The 13,183-nt window shown below is 46.9% G+C and overlaps 1 protein-coding gene across 7 annotated transcripts in view; it reads left to right on the top strand.

Moving 5' to 3' along the window:
* AK8 (adenylate kinase 8) overlaps window positions 1-13,183 on the top strand; it is a 111,750-nt gene that overhangs the window by 29,718 nt on the left and 68,849 nt on the right. For 3 of the 7 annotated variants that reach the window (XM_073555983.1, XM_073555984.1, XM_073555985.1), the window contains one exon: window positions 4,738-4,806. In XM_073555983.1, the coding sequence (XP_073412084.1) occupies window positions 4,738-4,806 (69 nt within the window). Of the gene's footprint in view, window positions 1-4,299; window positions 4,364-4,520; window positions 4,674-4,737; window positions 4,807-7,750; window positions 7,854-13,183 lie in introns of those variants that run through there. The other 4 variants (XM_073555987.1, XM_073555986.1, XM_073555988.1 and 1 more) reach the window with 4 other exon arrangements.

Below are 13,183 nucleotides of genomic sequence, written 5' to 3'. Positions count from 1 at the left end.
CAGACCAAATGAGAATCATGAGGTCAAAGGAACTGGCCAGGGAGCTCAGAGACAGAATTGTGGCAAGGCACACATCTGGCCAAGGTTACAAAAGAATTTCTACAGTACTCAAGGTTCCTAAGAGCACAGTGGCCTCCATAATCCTTAAATGGAAGAAGTTTAGAACCACCAGAAGTCTTCTTAGACCTGGCCATCCAGCCAAACTGAGCAATCATGGGAGAGGAGCCTTGGTGAGAAAGGTAAAGAAGAACCCCAAGATCACTGTGGCTGAGCTCCACAGATGCAGTAGGGAGATGGGAGAACGTTCCACAAAGTCAACTATCACTGCAACCCTCCACCAGTCGGGCCCTTATGGCAGAGTGGCCCGACGGAAGCCTCTCCTCAGTGCCAGATATATGAAAGCCCGCATAAAGTTTGCTAAAACACACATGAAGGACTCCCAGACTATGAAAAATAAGATTCTTTGGTCTGATGAGACGAAGATAAAACTTTTTGGTGATAATTCTAAGCCGTATCTGTGGAGAAAACCAGGCACTGCTCATCACCTGCCCAATACAATCCCAACAGTGAAACATGGTGGTGGCAGCATCATTCTATGGGAGTGTTTTTCAGCTGCAGGGACAGGACGACTGGTTGCCATTGAAGGAAACATGAATGCCGCCAAGTACAGAGATATCCTGGATGAAAACCTCTTCCAGAGTGCTCTGGACCTCAGATTTGGCCGAAGGTTCACCTTACAACAAGACAATGACCCTAAGTACACAGCTAAAATAACAAAGGAGTGGCTTCAGAACAACTCTGTGACCATTCTTGACTGGCCCAGCCAGAGCCCTGACCTAAACCCAATTGAGCATCTCTGGAGAGACCTGAAAATGGCTGTCCACCAATGTTCACCATCCAACCTGACGGAACTGGAGAGGATCTGCAAGGAAGAATGGCAGAGGATCCCCAAATCCAGGTGTGAAAAACTTGGTGCATCATTCCCAAGAAGACTCATGGCTGTACTAGCTCAAAAGAGTGCTTCTACTCAATACTGAGCAAATGGTCTGAATACTTATGACCATGTGATATTTCAGTTTTTCTTTTGTAATAAATTTCTACATTTCTGATTTTTTCCAGTCAAGATGGGGTGCAGAGTGTACAATAATGCCCCCTTTGATATATAGCTAGTAGACGCCATTGTAGTGCCCATATAGATCTTCATCCCACCAGCTGTCTCACTCATGTTGTTCTGCCTGTGTGTCAGTCCACACTGCGGGTGTAGCATGCTATTCAGTAGATAGACCTGTGTGTCCTTCCCTGGGCCCAGAAAGTCCACAGCAGCGCCAAACAAACACTGCATATTCAGGAGTGGAAATGCAATGGTGATTTTGCACAATTCATCCTTTGCACAGGGTGAAATCTGCGGTGGTCACACACTCAGTATCTGCGGTGTGGATTTTACCCTATGCAATGCTTTGTAGTGACAGAATCCACTGGTGACACGTGTGTGGAATTTGTTACAGACTTGTGACCAAATGTGCAACAGAAATTTTTCCGCCTATGGCCATATTTTACTTATGGATTCCAAATCTCAGTCTGTGTCCACCTTGCTTTACACTGCAGGTTGATTATATAAGTGCTGCAGATCTACTGATAACTTCAAGGGGTCTCCCACCTACCATGTGTCATTGATGAGTTTGGTGTCTTTAGGGCTACCCCCGCCCCTCTATAATTACACCCATGATGAAAATTTGTCTCAATATGTAAGAGGGGACCTGGAGATGTGCTCCGTGCTAATGGGATCATATTCCCTGAACCTGTAGGAGTTCCCCTTAGCAGGAATATAAGCTGCCAAAAGTGGAAACACTTCAGAGCGACTCCTCCGCTTGCTGTCAGCGGCACTTCTCGTTCCCATCAGCCGTTCATTGCATCAGTAGATACATCTAGTAAAGGGAGGGGAAAAAAAAGAGAAGAAGAAGTAGCGGCGTAATTAGCAGAAATCATTGAAAGCCTCTTTGTTAAGCTGCGGGGGTTTGCTGGAGATCTTCAGAACGGATTAGCGGCAGCGGAGGGTGCCAGCGATTTGTACATATGCAGAGCCCGTTAATCCTCCGATGATCAACCATTCGCTTTTCAATTGCGCTTAATGAGAGAACATTTTCTTCGGAGCCGTCGTTAATGATGGCAGAGTCGGCGTGCCTTACGGTTTTTTTTACCCTTCAGTATTAGGATGAAATTACATGCACTTATAGATAGGAAGCCGCTTTATCTACTGTATAAAGGTATTAGGTGCGGGATTTGGCGCTGTACGCTGCCTCTGCCGTATCTGGCGCTCACAGAAGTATCGCTAATCGACCCGCGGTGAGTTGAGGCGCAATAATGGTTTAAATTCCTTGGCTTCAAGTGGTTGGCTTGTATTATGAATGACTAAAGAGGAAGGCTGGGTTCACATCGCGTTAGGTGCCATGCGTTTACCGGATCTGTTACTAAGCGGCACTAACGCAATGTAACGCATCCTAACGCATGTCAAAATCGGCATGCGTTAGCGATGCTGCGTTACTTTGTGACACACCCTCGAACGCGGTCTACCGCGTTTTCGGGTACGTTAGGTCTAACGCACAGCGAACGGACGCGTTCGCTGTGCATAGACCTCCATTACTAACGCATGCCAACACAATGCTACTCTGCGTTAGCACGATCGTACAAAAAAATAGGTTTTGAGCATCAGCGTTAGTGCATCCGTTTAACGGATGGCACTAAAGCGATGTGAACCTACCTAAGCATTTGACTTGAGGGATGGTGACAAGCTTATCGGACGCAGATCCACTGACCGGATGGCTACATATTTAGAGCCTAGACTCTTAAATTATGAGCATTCCCAACCCCTAAATGATCTGACCCCAGGAAAGACCCCTATATTTATTAAGTGGTCTGCTTTGAGGTGTTATGATTAAGGGGTCTGGTTTTGGGTCCGATCATTTAGGCTTCGGCACTAAGATCTCATCAGACCCCTTAATTTTCTGACACATTGGGAATCCGCCAGGTGAACTAGGTGGTTAGTATTTTATTTTAAGCATCCAAACTGCGATTTTAAGGGTTTTTGTTCCAGGTTGTGAGTTTCCTTGATTTTTGTAGTAGTAGGAAATATCTAAGTACTGCCCCGCCAGGACCTTCCTCCTCACATGGCCCGTCGCATGTGAAAGTTATGGCAATTAACAGCCAGGCACTAAATTAATCCGAAATGATCTATATGAACTAAACTCAGACTAGTGCCAGACCCCTAGATTACAGGACTGAGGACTTCTAATTAAAGGGTTTAGTTTGAGGGGTTTTATTAAGGGGTCTGGTCTTGAGTCATATTATTTTGGGGTCTAGAATGAGATCTGATCAGTCTCCCTTAATAACTAATTAATTAATCTCAAACCAGACCCCTTGTCAGATGCAAGACCAGACCAAGTAAATATTGGATCCACTGACTTTATCGCTAAAATTTTAGAACCCAGAATCATGAGCCTCCCCAAGCCCTAAATTAGTAGTCCCCAGGTGAGATCCTAACTTGGAGATCTGAGGTCTCATAATTAAGGGGTTTGGTTTAAGGTCCTATTATTAAGGGGCTGTCCTGAGTCAGACAATTTAAGTTTTCAGATCTCCCAAATTTATCAGATCCCATGCCTAATGCCTTAAATATCAGACCTCAAACTGGATCTCTTAATTATTAAAATGATCAGACCTCCAAACCTGTAATCTATCAGACCCCAGACCAGAACCCTAAATTATAAGACCCCCCAATTAACACTAAACTGCATGTACAACTGTGCAAATCACCCTGGGCAGATGTCTGCCCTGTATGTCCTGGTTACTGCTCTTCACGTGTAAACTTCCCACTGAGCATCAGTAAATCTGTGGAAGCAAAACTGCAGTGTAAAGCATGGGGGAAGGACAGAGAAGAAAGCAGGTCTTGGACCGCTAATGACTCTAATAGACAATGCAGCTGAGTCAGGGTCACTGAATATAGCAGTACCCTAGTGGGACACGGCTAAAAAGTCAGGTGAGGAGCGGCCTGAAGATGTGTTGTATAGCACTGATCAACACTGGCACGTTAAAACAAACCCTCAGCTGTGTGACCGAGCAGAATGTAGACAAGAATACATTCACTGACCGCGTGCAGAGATCCTTAAAATGGTGAGGTAGTGAAGCAGTTTCAGATCTTTTCAAGAGTGTTGTGCATGCACTGATAACAAGCAGTGATCTCAGAAATGGCGAGGAGCGCGAACAATGAGACCGCTTTTCATACATTGCGGGGGTCACTGACGCTTTAGTCACATGACACAAGTGCAGATGAATATGGCGCAGCGTATGGATGTAACCCTCGTAATGACAGGTGAGGATGACATGACTTGTGAGCCCCTTCTCACCCGCACAGTTCCCTTCATGGTGGTGCCGTGTAGCACAGACCCCCCGGTAGACGCTCCTCTGGTTTGACATGACACATCAAAGGGGCGCACTAGACACCAACCCGGTCTGCGAGCAGCAGGAAATACCTCTGGAAGGAAGAGCACTCAAAGCCCTCCAAAGCTCTAAAGCAGCGAGAGGCTCTGACGCATGCCACCCACCGGGACGTGTGACTGGAGCAGAGACCCCAGCTCTCCTGCCTATCCCTGTACCCCCGAAGCTCCTCTCTGCCAGGTGAAGTGGCAGATGCTGGGGTCTGGTGGTCATCACTTATGCACTAATGTACATCTCTTCTTCTTGTAGGAAATCCCTGACGCTCTGTGGGCCCGGCTCATCCAGGAACGGCTGTCAGAGGTGGACTGCGTCAAGAGGGTGAGTGGTCCGAGTCTGCAGCCGAGCGGTGGACTGATCGTAACACTTACACGCCATTCTCTCTCCATGTTCCACGCAGCGGACTGCAGTCTTTTTCTCCCTGCTATCAACCTTTTTAGGCTGACGTTTTGCAGGGATGCTATGTTTTCCACTGTGAAACATGCGGAGGAGGGGGTGTTGGCAGCAGGTGTGCCCAGGATGTGTATAGCAGGCAGCGGCGGGCAGACACTGTTTCGCCGGCATAGAAGATGAAGGTGAATGCTGGCATATGCTAACTGCAGAGAACAAAGCCACGACAAGGAAAGCTTTGCTGATCGCCCGGGGCAGGTGGCACACATGAGAAGTCGATCTGCCAACACATCGGCCGCGTTCTCCAGCACATGCGCCCAGATTTACAACCTCTTTGCTTTCTAGTACAGCCTTTCAGGATATATTGGGGGCATTGCAGCTTCCATACCCCCAAGACAACCAGAGCGTAAGATTAGAAACACCAGCGTGGTGTCTCCATGAGGACACAGATGTGGCGTGAATAACGGGCGCGTCATGGTTTGTGGCTTTAACATTTTGCGTTCCCTGTAAAGGGTAACGAGGGCTAGAAAATGCATCCAGCAGCTGAGAAAGCCGAGTGACCGCCAGTATTTGTAGGGACAGACACGTCAGCCCTGCCTCGTTATGTAATGGAAGGAGAAAATAACATGTAGCTACTTAAAGGGGTTTGTAGGGGGTTCTACAATTGTAAAGTGCTGATTCTGCATTAATGACTTGGCGCACATCACGCACATGATCCCTGCACCTCATCATTTAGCCCAGTTTCTGCCGTGTATGCAAACATCACCCCTGAGGTGTTTGATTGGCTGCAGCAGTCACATGAATGATCGACAGTGACCATGGTGTGAGCTTGTGAGCACTGCAGCCAGTCAGCAGCAGTGCGGCACATAACCACTGACATGGGCGTGACGTCATTGGTGCAGGTGCGGGGCAGTTTACCATCCTGGAAAATGGCGGCCATATTGGCGTTACCCGGTTTTCCCAGATATACGCCGTAGCGTCAGCATCCAATACTCATTGCGGATTTTGCTCTCTATAGAGACCTTGCCGTACAGTGCGCGGAGACGGAGGAAGGTTGGGTCCAATGCCCTTCCTGTTACTTTTCTCAGTCATCTCCCGTCCAGTGCTCACACGGTTAAACTTGATCTGACTTTTTTTTTCCTTTTCCTCTCCACTCCTAATCTCTTGTAATCAGCATGTTGTGATCCAGAACTAAAAAGCCTGGACAGGAAGAAATAAATGAGGGAAGGGATTAGTTGCGCTCCGCTGCCGAAACTTGTAGTCTGTAATCAATAATGCAGCTCCCCCCCTTTGAACCTTCACGGCAGAATTAAGGTTTTTGCAATGCAAATCAACGCACTTCAATTATATGTGTGTGCCAGGCCCCCCCCCCCCCCCGCCCCGTCCACCGCTGTATCAGCCTGGCATGGTTCAGTCACTATGGCCATAATAATAATAATATTGCGCAATCATCCCACTCCAGAATATAGGAGCTGCCCTACAGGACCTGGAATGTAGCATCCAGCAAATGTAAAGGGGACCTCACCGAGGCCATCACACACCGTACATAACAGGAAACTTAAAGAGATTCTCCACCTTACAACAACATGGGTTTAGCACATTTGAACTTCAGTGGCTTGAAGAAGTATTTTTTCACATTTTTTTTCACGTTACACCCACGTACTTACCGTATTTTTCGCTTTATAAGACGCACCTGATTATAAGACGCACCCCCAAATTTGGTGAAGAAAAAGAGAAAAAATGTTTTTTTTTATGTTAAATGGAAGTGTGTCTATAATGCCAGTGTCCTTTCAAATCATATACCGTATATGTCCCTCATCCTGGTATTTATATAACCCCCATCCTGGCCCCCCCGGTCACTATATGCCCCCCTGCTGGCGCTCACATGGCCCCCCTCTCTCTATATGCCTCCCTGCTGGTACGCACACGGACCCCCCATCCCTATATTCCCCCTGCTGGCACACATTGTCCCCCCGTCACTATATTCCCCCCTGCTGGCACACAGTCCCCCTGGTCCTATAATCCCCCCTGCTGGCACACATTGCCCCCCCCCCATCCCTATATTCCCCACTGCTCGCACACAAGGCCCCTCGTTCATATATTTCCCCCCTGCTGGTGCACATTGTCCCACCCATCCCTATATTCCCCCTGCTGGCACACATTGTCCCCCCCGTCACTATATTCCCCCCCCGCTGGCATTCACATGGCCCCCCCGTCCCTATGATCCCCCCTGCTGGCACACATTGTCCCCCTGGTCCTATAATCCCCCCTGCTGGCACACATTGCCCCCCCATCTCTATATTCCCCTTGCTTGCACACATTGTCCCCCCGTCACTATATTCCCCCCTGCTGGCATTCACATGGCCCCCCGTCCCTATGTTCCCCCCTGCTGGCACACATAGTCCCCCTGGTCCTATAATCTCCCCTGCTGGCACACATTGCCCCCCCATCCCTATATTCCCCACTGCTGGCACACAAGGCCCCTCGTTCATATATTTCCCCCCTGCTGGCGCACATTGTCCCACCCATCCCTATATTTCCCCCTGCTGTCACACATGGCCCCCATCCCTATATTTCCCCCCTGCTGGCAAGCACATGCTAAAATAATAACCAGTTAACTCACCTACTGATGATCGCTCCTGCTCCCAGCTCTCCTGTGGCTTACCTGTGTCTGTGCTGAGTCTGCTGTCATCCTCCTCCTGCAGGGCGCACGCAGCTGCTGCTCATTCAGGCAGCTCATTGTTGCTATAGGACCTTCTATGATGTGACCAATAGGAGCTGCTCAGCTGCGGTCATGTGACTCGCAGTGCACACTGGGAGTCATGTGACCGCAGGTCCTATTGGTCACGTCATGCAAAGTCCTGAAGCGATGAGCTGCCTGAATGAGCTGCTGCTGCCGCCCGCCCTGCAGGAGAAGGATGACAGCAGACTCGACACAGGAAAGCCACGGGAGGAGCTGGGAGCAGGAGTGATCATCAGTAGGTGTCTATAGTGACTGGGGGTGAGTGCAGGCACATGTAATATGCACCGCTCCCCTGTCTACCAACTCGGCACTGTTTCAGCACCGAGGTGATGGACAGCGGGTGCAGTGAATATTACACGATGTTAATGAGCGGGAGCACAGGACCTCCTGCTGTCTCTGCAGCCCGCAGCTAGCCCACCCCAGCCCCCGACACCACGCCAGAGCCGCCCCCCCACTCTATAGCACAGCAGCACACAGATTTGCTTTATAAGACGCACCCCCCCACACTTTCCCCCAAAATTTGGGGGAACAAAAGTGCGTCTTATAAAGCGAAAAATACGGTAAATGTATTTTATTAAGATGTTATATGATCGCCTTGTTGGGGAAGTAACATACATGGCTAGAACGATATTGGATCATTCCCACCGAGTGTTACACTTGAGGGAGTGGGATCTGTACCTGCTAGAGGGTGCATGTGGAGGCTGAACCCATTCTGGTTACAACTTATTGACTTGGATGGACTTATAGGGGGCGATATTAGAGAGTACTTTAGAATTAATGCTGGGACAGCGTCGGTTTTGATGGTTTGGGAAGCTCTGAAGGCTTAATTTAGAAGGCTCTGCATTACGGAGATATCCCGGGTACAAGCAGAAACTGGCAGGAAGGATCAGATGTTGATTAGAGAATTGGAGGAAGCAGAGGAGGCACTAATCAATGATCAGTCCCCGGAGGCACAGGGGAGGTTGAAAGAAGCACAGACTAGAGTGTGTCAGATGGCAATGAAAGTGGCAGAACGCAAGAGAATGTTTCAGAACATTAAATATTTTGAGGAGGGGGACAGGGCGGGCCATCTCCTTTCTAGGATAGTGGCAGCACAGAGAGATTCCACACATATAGCTGCTCTGAGGGGAAGGGATGGGCGTGAACATACTGGTAGCAGAGCAGTTTTGGAGGTGATGATGGGTTATTATTCGGATCTTTACAAATCACAGGTGTGGCCAGCGGAGGAGGAGATGGATGGTTATAGCTCCTCTATATACTGCATAATGCTCCAGTGTGGTTGGCACAGAGAAAATTTTATAGAATTAATACTCTATTTAGGGATCTGATTTGGAAGGGTGGACGGGCACGCATCAAATTAGAGCACCTGCATAGTGTCCCAATGTCAGCATATGGTGGGCTGAGGAGAATCTAGCCAAAGTACATCAACTGGGATAATCACTGAATATATAGTGGGGAAGGGTCCGTTGTTAGCTAGTTTGAAAGCGGGTAGATTTAGATTGAACCCAGAAAAATTCCCAACCATAGTTATGATGGGGAAAGTTTGGCAGAAAATTAAACAGTGGAGGGGGGTGGCAGAATTTCCGCGATATGCTTCGATTTGGTTTGACCATAGAATGACAGAGCTCATGAGATTGCGGGGTTTGGTCAGTGGAGGCGTATTGGCATTTGGTTCCTGTGTCAGTTGTTGTGGTGTTATTAAGACGTTTTAAATGCTCAGGAATGAGTTTCCTTTGAGCCAGAAGATGTTTTTCCAGTATCTACAGCTGAGACATGCCCTAAATAAACAAAACGAAGTGTCACGTGTGGTTCTGCAGTCAGATAGTATGTTGAATCTCATAGGACCTCGGAGGAATTCGAGGGGGTTCATCGCTTTGATATACAGGGGCCTGTTGGACATTTTATTTACTGAGATATCCGTTAATGTTGAGGGGAAAAATGGATGTCTGACCTGGGTCCTATATCGGAGTCCCAGTGGGAGTCCATATTACAATATATTCCCAAGGTTTGTCTGAGTAAGGCTAAAAGAGTGTCACAGCTATATTTAGTCTATAGAGTATATAGGACCCCGTTATGGATGATGAAGACAGGTCTGAGAAGAGACTCAAAATGTCCGCAGTGTTCTGAGGAAGGAGCCGATCTTCTACACATGATGTGGTCGTGTCCTCGCCTGCACCCCTTTTGGGTGAAAGTGCTCAATCGGATTGAAGAAGTGATGGGGGTAAATATTGTGTGTAACCCGCTGACTTGCCTCCTGGGATGTATGGATGATATTGCTGGCTATTGCAAGATTGCTGTATGCTGCTAGGAAGCTTATCGCGATGCATTGGTTAGATGAAAAACCACCAGTCAAAAAGGAGTTTGTGAATAAAATAAACCTTATTGCCCCCATGGAAAGGAATGTTTACATTAAGAGAGGTCAACATACAACATTTGAAAATGTGTGGGGCGGATGGGTGGATTGTCCGGGTGTGGCGTCTGTTGCAGAGTAGGTTGGGAGTCGGTCAAATTACCTCTGCAGAAATTATACTTGTGCGGCTGAGCTTTTGTGAAGTGGGGTATAAATCTATCAAGAGGAGATGTACCAGTTTGATAATAAAGGCTATTGGGATGGGGTTTGGGGAGGGAGAGGGGGCGTGGGGTACTATATATAAGGCCTCGTTCATGTTAAATGAAAATGTTTCAATCTGCTTTGTAAATTGTGCACACAGTGCGTTTTGATGCGTTTTTGCAGCTTTTTTTCCCACACGGAATTAGCCCAAAACCGCTAATGAATTCTTAAGCCAGCAAAGTCAATGAGGATCCTGAAGTGTTTTGCGCTTGATCACTATTTTTCCTTTCTGGATTTGTGCTGCTTTTAAATCCGCAGCATGTCAATGCTTTGTGCGTTTTCTCCATTAACAATCTGAAATATAATCCTTCAAGGGTTCTCAAATAAACTCATATATTTATTCCCTAAAATGATACTTTATTATTTAAAAACCACGAGTGTGGTATACACCAGAAAAAATGTGACAGAAAATGAAAATAAATAAACCAAAAGTGTTCAAACAAAGCCCACACTGAGGTGACACCTTCGAGTCCCTAATTCGTTGCTGAGCTGTACCCTGCCTGGCCGCGGAGGTTGGCACCCTAGGGGGGAACGTTGTGGCGCCCCCGCTCACGATGGCTATCCCTGGGGGCCCTGACAAACCCTACAGCCACTAGTGGTCCCTTCTACCCGATATATAGGGAACCCCTACTTCTAAACAGAGATCAAACCTGCTCTATAGAGGACCCTGTGTCCCAAAGAAAGAGGTTAAAAATAAATTTAGAACACACATGGCATTAGGTGGTCATATTAATGTCCCACAAAAAAGCAGACAGCCATAAGGCAAAACAATGGGATAAAACAATTCAGATAATGCCTAAATCTTGTACAAAAGATTCATAACCAAGAGAGGCACTTATTACATTGACTCAATGCTAAGCCATAGCCCAAAATAGGGCCATCAACAGTATGCCATTGTTAAAAGTATAGGGAACGCAGAGCTGCAACAGCGGTACTTATCTGCGTTTGTCGCCACCTGCCATCCAGTAGTTAATGCCTCAACGCATTTCGCCTTCTAGGGCTCATCAGGAGGCCTGATGCTGCGATAATTTGTGTCCCATAAAGGTGCAAATAGCTTACCGATATTCAATACTGCTCCACTCTTTAAACCTGCCGCGCAGAGCCTAAGCTCCGCCCACTCACATCCTATGGCATCTCTGAGCGCCACCCATTTACTGTTGCTCCAATCAGCTATCAGATCTCTCATGCAGCGTCATGATGACCAATCATGTGTCCCCACACAGAGGGTTCCCCAGCACTCTCCAATCGTCCGGGCTTAGACTGGTTACCGCATCTGACGTGAATGCAGCGTCGCTGCTGACTCACCAATCACATGTCCTTAGACAAAGAGTCTCACGGCAATCGCCAATCACTGCACCTCAGACATATTGTCAGCTCTGAGATATATCCCCATATACACAGTAAACGCTCCACAAACCAGGCATATATGTCCACATCACTATATTTGACCTACAATCTCATGCCTGACGGTCTCATTAAATATGTTACCTATATTACATTAATAATTAGCGTTTTGCTCGGTATGTAAAATCGCATAATACCCTTCAGCAATGTGAGCAGGCGTCTATATATAACTACCTCATCATATGTAATCACCATATGACCTATGATCCCATACTTGGCAGCCTGGTTACAATGTGGTAACTGTATTACACTCATACTTCGCGCAGAGCTAGACACACATAAATCGCATCATAACCTTTAACAATGTGAACAGGCGTCGATATGCAACTACCACATCAAATTCAATCCAAGGTATCCGCTCTCCCAAAGTAGTCACTGTGAAACATATGTATATAGATATCTGACTTATTACTCACTCCAGACAATGCATGCGTTGTAAAGATGATCAAATTCATAGATCACTTCAATATTATAAATATGCAACTGCCCTATCAAAGTCATGTAGTGAGGACCTTATTTATATGCAACCGGGGTTAGGATTAAAATTGCTCATAAATCATTTAGGGAGTGGATATATAACTACGGCAGTAAAGAGGGAGATTTTATATATATTCAATATTCCACGACAATGCATAGAGATTCCACTATAACAGGGAACCAACAAAACAAAACCCAGAAGGCCGGTATCCTCAAAGAAGGAAACATATTATTCAATTGTGGCTCATAAGAAACAGGCATATGACAGTTGCTCATTCAGCCCCCTCGGCTCGAGTGACTCCATCCTGAATATCCATTCACATTCTCTCCTAAGAATCACCTTATCCATATTCCCTCCTCTTGGGTTCACATTGACTACCTCTATAACACAGAATTTTATGTCACCAGGGTCACCTTTATGACACATCCACATGTGCTTAGCAAGCGGGGTTTCTCTTTTGTGTCTGATGTCTCCAAGATGTTCTCCCACTCTTCTTCTGAATTCTCTCCTGGTCTTCCCTATATAATTTTTAGGGCATGAACATGTGGCCATATAAATGACCCCTGTAGTTTTGCAATTTGAGAAGTCACGTTGAAAAAACATCTTACCAGTGCTTGCACTGCAAAAAGACTTCCCCGGTCTCATATATTTGCAAAAACTACAGTCCCCGCATTTAAAAAAACCACATGGTCTCCTGTCTAGCCAGGTACCACCAGCCAATGGTCTCCTATATTGGCTGTGGACCAACATATCCCTAATTGATTTACCCTTTCTAAAGGTAATGTTGGGACGCTCACCAATTATATTTTTCAAATCTGGATCCAACCTGAGAACATCCCAGTGCTTAGACAGGACCTTTCTGACCTCCTGATGGTTAACGTCAAATGTCCCAATCACTCTTATTAATTCTGTCGAGTCTTCAGTCTCACGTTTCTGCAGCAATTTACCCCTGTCTGCTTTTCTTGCAAAGTCATACGCAGTGCCTAGAACATGTTGCGGGTACCCCTTGTCCTTAAACCGACAAAACATGTCCCCAGCCTGTTTTTGGAGCAGATCATTCCTGGAACAATTC

Source organism: Dendrobates tinctorius, unplaced genomic scaffold, assembly GCF_039654945.1.
Source record: "Dendrobates tinctorius isolate UK_male_01 unplaced genomic scaffold, ASM3965494v1 ptg000231l, whole genome shotgun sequence".
In the NCBI taxonomy this organism is placed as follows: Eukaryota; Metazoa; Chordata; class Amphibia; order Anura; family Dendrobatidae; genus Dendrobates; species Dendrobates tinctorius.
The sequence above is the reverse complement of the archived record's forward strand: the minus strand, read 5'-3'. Positions and strand labels throughout refer to the sequence as shown.